We start from the raw sequence: 10,396 nt of genomic DNA on the forward strand, positions 1-10,396 counted from the left end.
TGCATTTAAAGACTAAAATTGGTCAAATCAAGAGTTAAATTGAGACTAATTAAAAAAATAATGATTAATAAAGGTCAAATTGCATAATTTAGAAACCGTATTGTCATAACTTAATTTTGAGTCCCTCAAAATTTTTTTATATAAAAAAAATATATTTTTTGAAATATTCAAATAAATCTAAAAATCATAAATTGAAAATCATAAAAGCATTCTCGGGACACAAATATGTGAGTTTTTTAGTTGCAAGCATTCTCAGGACACAAATATGTGAGTTTTTTAGTTGCAATAAGTCAAAATACTAGAAGGATAGTTAGATTTGAACATTATTAATGAGATAGGATGGAGAAGGACTTAATTGAAGCCAAATTAAATTTAAACATCAAATTAATCAAAATTAAAAAAATTAATTAAGTTTATTAGTTTAACTAAACTTCTAATGGGATTAATTGACTTAATCAAATATATTAAAAACCAATTACCAAAGTGCAAAAAACACGTGCATTTAAAGACTAAAATTGGTCAAATCAAGAGTTAAATTGAGACTAATTAAAAAAATAATGATTAATAAAGGTCAAATTGCATAATTTAGAAACCAAGAACTAATTTATATAAAGCATGTGAATAAAAGGTTTCCGATCAATGTTTCTAAGAATAAAATTGCAAGAATTGAAAAGTTTTTGGATTAATTGAAGATGTATATGTTGGAATTAGAAGAACAAAGATAATATTGAAAATTTAAAACCCAAATTTAAAACCTTGATTTTTAGGGTTCTAAATAGATGACATGTCACTTAAACTTTAATAAAAAAAAATAAAAGTGACATGTCATTCGTTCACTGTTTTTTTTTTTTCAGTTGAGAAGGTTGATCAATGAACCATCTTTCCATCTTCGAAAAAACTAATGTAACATCTCTAACCATCTTAGAGGCTCTAATCGGTATCAAAAAATTATTTACAAATATTGGTCATTCTTATCAAACGTTTATATCATATTTGGCTTAAAGAACTTGACAATATGTCCCTACTCAGCCTACCCCACATTGACAATTTCTAATTGATCGAAGACCAATCTTCTAATCAATGAATATGAAGTTTTAGACCTTCAAATCAAGTGTGGTTTATTCCCAATTACACACACAAATACACATCTCCTTTATATATTTCAGGTCTATAAATGATTTATTTATATCCTAATATCCACAATAAATTTACCAAAATACCTTACCCAATCAACCTTGAATGAAATAGAAATTCATTAGTGAAAAAGCTAACTTTGAGTCTGCTTTCTTATGCTAGGATTTAGTTCTCAAAGTGACAAAAAGGAGATCAAACACCATAATTTTTAAGGGGAAGGTTAAAGAAGAGAGAGAGAAAGAATCTTTCACTATCACTTATCTTTTGCAAAGCCACCATAGTTTTGTAACCTCCTGGTTTAGCTTTGTTTATAAAAGGAGGTTGTTTTTAAGGAATAATAGGCAGAGGAGTCTAAAGAGAAAAGGAAAAATCATGGAGAAAATCGAAAGATAAATTCTTGAGTTGATTAAAAGAATAAAACTAGAAAAAGTAGTGTTCAAAGTTGATAAGAAGTAATAAGAAAAGGAAACTTACAAATCAAGATTAAGAGTTGGAAATATCAAGAATCTAGAGCTAAAAGGGGTTAGAAATTCGAAACCAAAGATATTATTAATTGAAGAAGGTATATCTTGAACCTTTGATGAGATGATGTAGCTTAAGCATCACACCTTTCCTTTAATCTATTTTACATTATGTGTGTTTAAGTTTATTTATAATGATTAATTATGTGCTCTAAATGCAATGTATTTGTTTTTTATAAGGCAGATTTAGTTTTTAAAAATAAACTTGATTCTTAAAAAATAAGTTGTGTCTCTTATCGTTTTGGAAAAGTTAGTATCAAAACTAAAGTCCACAGTTCCAAGCATCTAGACACACATTTACCTTAAAAGACACCCAATGCTAGATAAAAAACACTTAATCTTAAAAACTTTCATCTAACATTTGTAGAGTTGGTATTCAATATGAAAAACAATCTTAAGGATAATTTTTATGAGAATTAAGTATCGGTAGAATTTTCATGGAGATTATTTATTATATAGAGATAATTGATAGAGATAATTTTTTGGTGAACGTAATTCATGAAGAGATAATAAAGAATAAATTTAGTGTATATCGATTATGTGCATTTAATGCCATTATCATTGTTTGTTTAGCATGTTAGTTAATTGTTATGATAGCAACAATGATGTTTAAAAGTTTAATTTGGTCATTTGGTTTGATTTATTGATTGGATGAGAGTTACCAAATTATAACTGTTAATTTGTTTTTCTAGGTAGATTGTTGGTTCTCCAACAAGCAATGTTCATATTCAGTCTAGTTGAAAATAGTTTTAGTCTAATATAACAATGTTAGACTATAAAAATATTCATTTGAAGTTATGCATTGAATGTTATATAATTTGTTACATTGTTTTTTTCTTTGTTTTCTTGAGTTTTGGATGCTTCTAGTAAGTTGTAATAAGCATGTTTAAGTTAAAGTTATTGAGTTTAGGCTATGCTTTTGTGGTTTTAGTTAGTTTCTAGGTTTAAGCACTTTTTGAGCATTTTCTGGGTTTATTTTAGGTTTGGGTTGAATGTTTATGGGCTACCAATCTCAATTCCTTAACAATTAATATTCTAATATGTCTTATGTGCTTCGATCAAAACTTGGACTCATTCATGATTGTTTTCTGTCTTCTTTTTTTTTTGTCCATTTGAGACTTATTTTGGGTAAATCAATTTTCAATACTTTTAAATGCATAGGTTAAAGTTAAAAACCGTCAGGTTTGATCCATAAAATTTATAGCATATTTTTTTTCATTTTAATGCATCATTATATTTTAATCACTCATGTTTCGTCTTTTTGTGCCTAAGATCTAATGCAATCTAGTTTGTAGCTTTGATTAGGTTTTTGGGTTATCTATTGTGATCATCGTGTTTTTGAGACATTCAATTAAAAACATCCATTTGATTTTTGATTTTTTTTCTTAGTGTTGGCTGTGTTTTTGTGCTTAGGCTGTATTTGGGAAGCCAAACGTATATGATTAGGTTGAACTCTTTTAAGATTTACTATAGTGTCTTGCAAGAAAAAAATTTGCTAAGAAAAAAATATATGTTTTTGGATCCTTATGATATGTTTAGAAAACAAACCCTCAAAGTATGTATTAGGTTTGTGTTTTTTAGCTAAGGATGTTTGACAAACATGCCTCAATCTATTTTTTATGTTTTGCCAACTACATTCTAGTTATTTTTTAATTATTTTTTTAAGTTATTTTGCAATTAAATATAGGTCTTTTATATCATTTTTATCCTTTTATATTTAATATATGGAATTGTGAATTTACATGTAAGACTCTTTTTTGGTATTATATATACCAATTTCTTTATAAAAACAATTCTTCTATTTCTCTAAACTATCATATTTGCTTTTTTAATAAGAAACATAATAAAAAATACATGAAAGAAAAAAGAAAAAAAGAAAAAACATATTTCATAATTTAAAAATACTGAAAAATTAAAAAATATAGTTTTTATATTTTTTATGCATTATGAGTTTAATAAAAAGTTTATCAAAACCTTATAAACTTAGCATAAATTTCAAAACATATTAAAAAAATAATTTGTTTATTTTAATGCCAATAATTATGAACTTTTACTTAAAATATATTCCCGACATTAAAAAAAAATAAATGCAAAAATATTTTTTAGCTCTAAAAAAATCAAGCTTAACATATGAAGCCATGATCCACTCTATTGTGGTGGACAAATTTAGCCATAGAAAAATTAATAATTAGAAAGACACAATAATATTTTAGTAATAACTAAATAAATAAACAATACAATTTATTTTATATACGATGTACTATGAGTAATAATATCTTTTTTATACATAACAAGTCCCCTTATTTAGACTCTAAAGATCATTTATAATTTTTAATAACTAAAATATTAAGTATTGACTTTAATCATATTTAGATCATGAAAAGATAAAAATTCATTATTTTTTCTGCATCTAAAATCTTAATCTAAAAAGATAATCATAAAAATGCTATATATGTGCAACAAGTATAATTCCTCCTTTCTTACTAGTATCTTTTTATCTCTACAAAAATTATATATATTTTTTTTGATCTATGTCATTTATTTAATAAAAAAAACAAAATCAATCTATACAAACACAAAATATTTCTAAATGATTTAAAATAAGGATAAAAAAGGTACTCGTCTAATTAAAACTTGTTTCTCTTATTAACAAGTCTAATTTGTTTGGTGTTTTTTTACTAGAATATTTATTTTTTAGAAAACATATTATTATAATCATAAAAATAAGTTTTTAGAAGAAAAATAATATTATAATATTTTTAATATGAATATATCAAAAAACATAAAAATAATACATTATTCACACGTTGCTTTGGAGAACTACTTGATGTTTTTATTAAAGCCAGCTTAGCTAGGTCGATCAACTTGGAGGTCCTCGACCCAACTCCTTATCTGGACCAGGTTTTCTATTAAACCATGTGAGGGTTGGTAGGCCCAAACGCAATCCAATCAACCCTTTTAAAACCTAATTTGATTTTAAAAATAAAAATAAAACACCATCATTTTATTTTTTAAAATATTGAGATAATGATGTTTTAAATCAATCTACGACTTCCATATGCCATTGTTTTATTTTTTAAAAATATTGAGCAACGATGTGTTGGACAGACTCAAGTCAACCTATTTTTATTAGCAAAACTAGCAACTCAAGTAATGGATCTTGTTGGGTTCAACAATTTTATTTTTTTAGAATATTTTTATTTAATTATATGATAGTAAAAACATGCATATAAAAGACATAAAACTAAAATTAAAAAATAAAATAAAATTATGAATGACGATGTAAAAAAAACACTTGCTAATATTATATAAAAAATATTATAATCTTATTAGAAGATAAAGTGAAAATTGAATGATATTAAATAAACTAAGATCTCAATATATTTTTAATTTATTTATTTTCATAAAATTAATGAAAAATATAAAAAAAACATAATGGCAAAAAAAAAAAACAACATACCTGACCTTTTATGTCGCATCTACATAAAAAAATTCAGGCACATAGGCTTACTTGGACTTCTATTGTCTCTTTTTTAAAATGGATGAACAATATGTTATTGGCAATTGTTTTAAGATATATTGTTTATTATTGTACGTCATCTACCTTAGATGGTCAGAAAATTACTATAAATCAGAGACTAAAAAAAATTTAATTTCACTTATAAACACCTAAAACAATTCTTATAATCTCCCAGCTAAATTATATCTAATCTCAAAATAACTTTTTATCCTTTAAAAATCCAAAATTTCACCATGATTGAAAAAAGAAACATCTTAGACCTATTCTACCTTCTTTGACAAAAGAGGAATTAAAAAATTCTTAAATGGAACCTTTATGTCAAATATAACCCATTAACACAAAAAAACTATATATATATATATATATAGTGTAATTGAGATGTGTTTAACTAATCACTTTCTCTCTATTTTTTTTTCTAATGACCTTATTTCTCATGTTCCAAACGTATAGAGTAAAACCTAAATAAAATAAAGTTTTAGACCAAACTTAAGAAAAAAAAGGGATAAAAAATATGAAATGAGAAAACATTTGGGACCAAAATTTTAAAAAATGGTCCTCAAGAACAATTAAAAAAAATATTGCATTTTTGTTTCATGCTCAAATTCAGTCCTTGAATTTTAAAGTTTTTTAGTAATTAAATTTACTATTATTTTGCAAAAGCAAGCATAATTTAATGTTGAAAAGTTTTTTTTAACAAGCAAAAACAATATAGCAAGCTAATTGAAATAAATTATCAGCTGTAAATCCAAGCCAACACATTTGGCATATATGAAATTGCAAAAAAATAAAATTAGTTATTGAAGTAGAAAATTCTCAAAGGACAAAAAAGAAAAGAAAATGTGACACATTTTGCATGTATGAAATTGCAAAAAAATAAAATTAGTTACTAAAGTAGAAAATTCTCAAAAGACAAAAAAGAAAAGAAAATATGATTGAAATCCACTATTTTTCTTGTAATGCATAGTGAAATGAACAACTCATTTAGATTTTTTAAAAAAAAAATTAATTTAACAATAGTGTACCAACAAAATAAAGAAGATAACTATAAGTTCCATCCATTTGATTTTAGTCCCATTACTATCCAATAAAGAAAAAATTCTCATAAATTACTGTATTTCTTAATATATTATGGTGTTATAAAACTCAACTCATTAAATAATAAAACTCAAAGTTAAAGTTATAAATTGAATAAGTTAATTTAAAATAATATTATTTTAAAAAATTAAATTTTTTAAAATGATATACTTTTAGAGAATTTTTTTTTTTAAATAAACTATGTTTCACTCAAGTTTTGACCAAGTAATGATTAACCTATCAAATCAAAACTCTACTTTTGGTTGCATATAAAATTTGATTTTGGCTTAATGCTGAGTCATGGTAAGTTGCCTATAAAATATCACCACAAATTAACAAATGTGAGCCACAAATACTGAAGGCACATTAGAAAAAGAAAACAAAAAAAAGTAATACAAATGATTAATTTTTGTGTTTATATAACTTATCACTACAATTGGATGGCCTCACAGGAATAGTGCAGAATGCAATGGAACCCATTAGCTGATGTGTGTGATCATACAGCCTACAGAACTTGTCATTGTTCTTGAGCCGCGGCCATCGATTCATGGACCCGATCTGGAAGGTGCATAAACAAATACCTAAAAACCTCCTACAACGTATAAATTTTCATCTCCTTTGCCCACCGGCATTAAAGGGCACGAAGATTTATAATTATATATATAATGTCGAACATAAATTATACCAATGAAAACGTTATTGTTAGCTTGTCATATCAACAAATATACAAATATATATCTAGGTATCGAAACCATTAAAAGGGAAATTCTTTTGCCCACTGCTTTTAATTTGTTGAAAACAACTTCTCCACCCATATTGTTTCCATATGCAGGTGCTATGTTTTTTTATTAAGATCGGGCCATAACTTAAACCTAGATTAAATAAACAAATACTATTTAAAAAAACAAAGGAAGATAAGAGGAATCCTCTCATTGATTATGAGCCACCCCTCTACTTTGAGTTGACTATACACCCTAAAAAACTACAATATATAAAGGATTCCGTGATGTTTTTAGTGAAATAGTTGCATATTGATGACTCAAGTAGCAGGGAGCTAGAGAGGGTAGCCTTGCTATATAACTAACCTAAGAATTTAGAAATAATTTCTTTTTACTCAACTGTGGTCCTGGGACTATTTTGTATTTTTAATTTTGAGCCAAAGTTCAAGTCAGCATGACCCCTTTGGTGAGTTTGACCTACCTTTGAAATTGACCTCAATGGACTCTTGTTATTATTTTATTTTTTGAGCTCCTCAATATTTTAAGTAAACACTCATTCGTTAAGGGATTCATTTACATGGAGGAGAAGAAATTTATATTTCAAGGGATGGTGTTAATTTATAATAAGAATATAGTTTAATGGGTTAAATTTAAATTTTTTTAATTTTGAATCTAATTTAAATTAGATTTTAATATGAATTAAAAAAATTCAATGAAACTTAATCATAGCTGAATCAAGGATTTTTATATTAAAAAAATGAAAAGAAATTATTTATATAAAAAATAATTGATCGAAGTTCATGTAGTGAATTATGAGTTCCGCTCTTTTCCATGGCACATTGCGGGATGACGCCTCCAAGGTTTTGCGGACACGTGTCTCAGTATACACTGAAAAAGATGAAAAAAATTGGAAACCATATGTGCCTTTATCATTCTTCAAAGTCATGATTGTATAAATACCTGCGCAGAACCCACGCTTCAGCAGGCTAATTAACTGATCCGAGAAGATTTCGATTGGCACCTCCTGTCATAAGCACTCTGTCAAAAGTCCATAAAATCTTTTCAGAGTGGCTCTTATCATGCTTCCTTTTCATAGTGTAAATATATATAGTAGATAAACACTCGAATAGAGCTTCTGTGGTGCGCAGCACAGCCTGCCTACTCATTACCAACAATCTCTTCCCAGCTTTTTTCTTCACATCTCTCTCTCACCACTCCTCTTCCCTGCAAAAAAAAGAGGCAGTACTGGTCATTCTCCTCCTCGAACCGTCGCATATTTGATCCATAAAGGTACGGTGGTCCATGAAAATAAACATTTGTGGGGTAATTGTGTTGGATAAATTGTGTGTTTAATCACTATTTCTTGTGCTTACTAAAATTTTCTAATTAATTTTAACACAATCTTGACAGGTAATATATATATATATATATGTATATGTATATATATGTATATGTATATAGTGAGAGAGAGGGAGAGAGATAGTTAATCTTTTTCTTAATTTGGTCAACGACAACGTCCCAGCACATTCAACAATGACCATGAGGCTTTCTTTGTCTGCCTACAAACAAGTACAGCCCCGTGTGAATTTCCAAGGAGGGCTAAACATGAAACCTTTCTTTCGTCGAAAAGATAAGGTTGTGTTCGTTGTTGGACCGACTGGCACAGGCAAATCAAGGCTGGCTATTGACCTGGCAACCCGTTTCCCAGCCGAGGTTGTCAATTGTGACAAAATGCAAGTTTATAAAGGCCTAGATATAGTCACAAACAAGGCGACGGAAGAGGAATGTCGAGGCGTGCCCCATCATTTACTTGGCATAGCAGACCCTAATGCAGATTTCACTTCCGACGACTTCAGGCACCACGCATCACTTGTTGTCGAATCAATCGTCACACGGGATCGGCTGCCGATCATTGCCGGTGGATCCAATTCGTATGTGGAGGCTTTAGCAAATGATGATCCTGAGTTTCGATTAAGGTATGAATGTTGCTTTCTCTGGGTGGATGTGTCACTACCTCTACTCCACTCGTTCGTATCAGATCGGGTTGATCGAATGGTAAGAGCAGGCTTGATTGATGAGGTGAGAGATGTGTTTGATCCAACTAAATTTGATGATTATTCACAAGGAATCAAGCGGGCAATTGGGGTTCCTGAATTAGATCAATTCCTACGAAACGAGACGATTATGGATGCTAAAACACGTGGAAAGCTTCTTGATGAGGCCATTGAAAAAATCAAAGAGAATACTTGTATTCTAGCTTGTCGACAATTACAAAAAATCCGTCGACTTCATAGCATATGGAATTGGAAAATGCACCGAATCGATGCCACACCAGTTTTCCTAGCAAGTGGAAAGGAGGCTGACAATCTTTGGGACCAAATTGTGGCAGGACCAAGCACCATGATTGTGAACCAATTTCTTTGTGAAGAAAATCGTGTATCCCCCATTGTACCATCAGAGTCGATCAATATGGTGCCGATTTCTGTCCCGGCTATGGCCGCCGTCGCTAGTCGATAGAGGTAAAGGATTCTTGGTTAATACCAAAATTCATCTGCAAATCATTCTCATCGTCGTAATCAACATCTGTGATTATAAATAATTATTTAGGAGGTTGGAAATTGTATTATTATGTTATTTGACACTTTTGTTACATGATGGATTGTGATTTATTGTCTTTTCATGGACAATTTTGATACTTACATAAGAGAGAATAAGGAGAAAAAAAGAAGGGAGCTTTTTTTTTCCTTTTTTTTTCGAAGGCTCTGGATGACTTGTCGAGTCGTTAAGTAACTATATTTGGGAGGCCGTACATTTGAGGAAGCTTCGTACTAGTGTGTGCTGCACCTGCATCATCAATCATGATACAGTAGGCTTTAGAGGGTGGATGGTGGGGTCCATGTTTGTGATTTGCAGCTGTATTTCTTTTTCTCAGCCTGATGGCTACATGGTATATATATTACAATGGTGATGGGAATATCTAAAGGTGTGCCCTTTTCATTTACCTTTTCCTTTGTATTTTCGGCCATGTTTGTTTCTTGGAAAATAATTTCTGGAAAACTATTTTCCAAATTTTTCTATATTTGTTTATTGTTAAAAAAGTTGGTCAACAGAAAATATTTTCCGGTCAACAGAAAACATTTTACAGTCAACGAAAAACACTTTCCGGTCAACGGAAAACACTTTTTGGTCAACGAAAATATTTTTTAGTCAAAAAAATTTTTTGCTTAATTTTCAGGAAAGTGTTTTCCTTTTTAGCTGTGTTTGTTTTTTGGAAAGTGGTTTACGGGAAAACACTTTCCAAACTTTCTTGTGTTTGTTTTGCAGAAAGTGATTCCTGGGAAATCACTTTCCAAACTTTTTTGTGTTTGTTTGCTGTTAGGAAAGTTGATAAATGGAAAACACTTTCCAGTCAAAGGAAAATTTGACTT

The 10,396-nt window shown here is 28.8% G+C and overlaps 1 protein-coding gene across 1 annotated transcript; it reads left to right on the forward strand.

Annotated features, from left to right (window-relative positions):
* The first annotated feature begins 7,963 nt into the window (after positions 1-7,963).
* LOC105116605 (adenylate isopentenyltransferase 5, chloroplastic-like) lies at positions 7,964-9,944 on the forward strand. The gene is made up of 2 exons (XM_011014031.1): positions 7,964-8,258; positions 8,379-9,944. The coding sequence occupies exon 2, from the start codon at positions 8,502-8,504 to the stop codon at positions 9,483-9,485; it is 984 nt and encodes a 327-aa protein (XP_011012333.1). The 5' UTR covers positions 7,964-8,258; positions 8,379-8,501; the 3' UTR covers positions 9,486-9,944.
* Positions 9,945-10,396: the final 452 nt, after the last annotated feature.

This window comes from Populus euphratica, unplaced genomic scaffold (genome assembly GCF_000495115.2).
Source record: "Populus euphratica unplaced genomic scaffold, PopEup_1.0 scaffold994.1, whole genome shotgun sequence".
Taxonomy (NCBI): Eukaryota; Viridiplantae; Streptophyta; class Magnoliopsida; order Malpighiales; family Salicaceae; genus Populus; species Populus euphratica.

Bases quoted from the DNA above. Each gene is read 5' to 3' on its own strand.
- LOC105116605 (XM_011014031.1), top strand. From the start codon at position 8,502: ATGACCATGAGGCTTTCTTTGTCTGCCTACAAACAAGTACAGCCCCGT.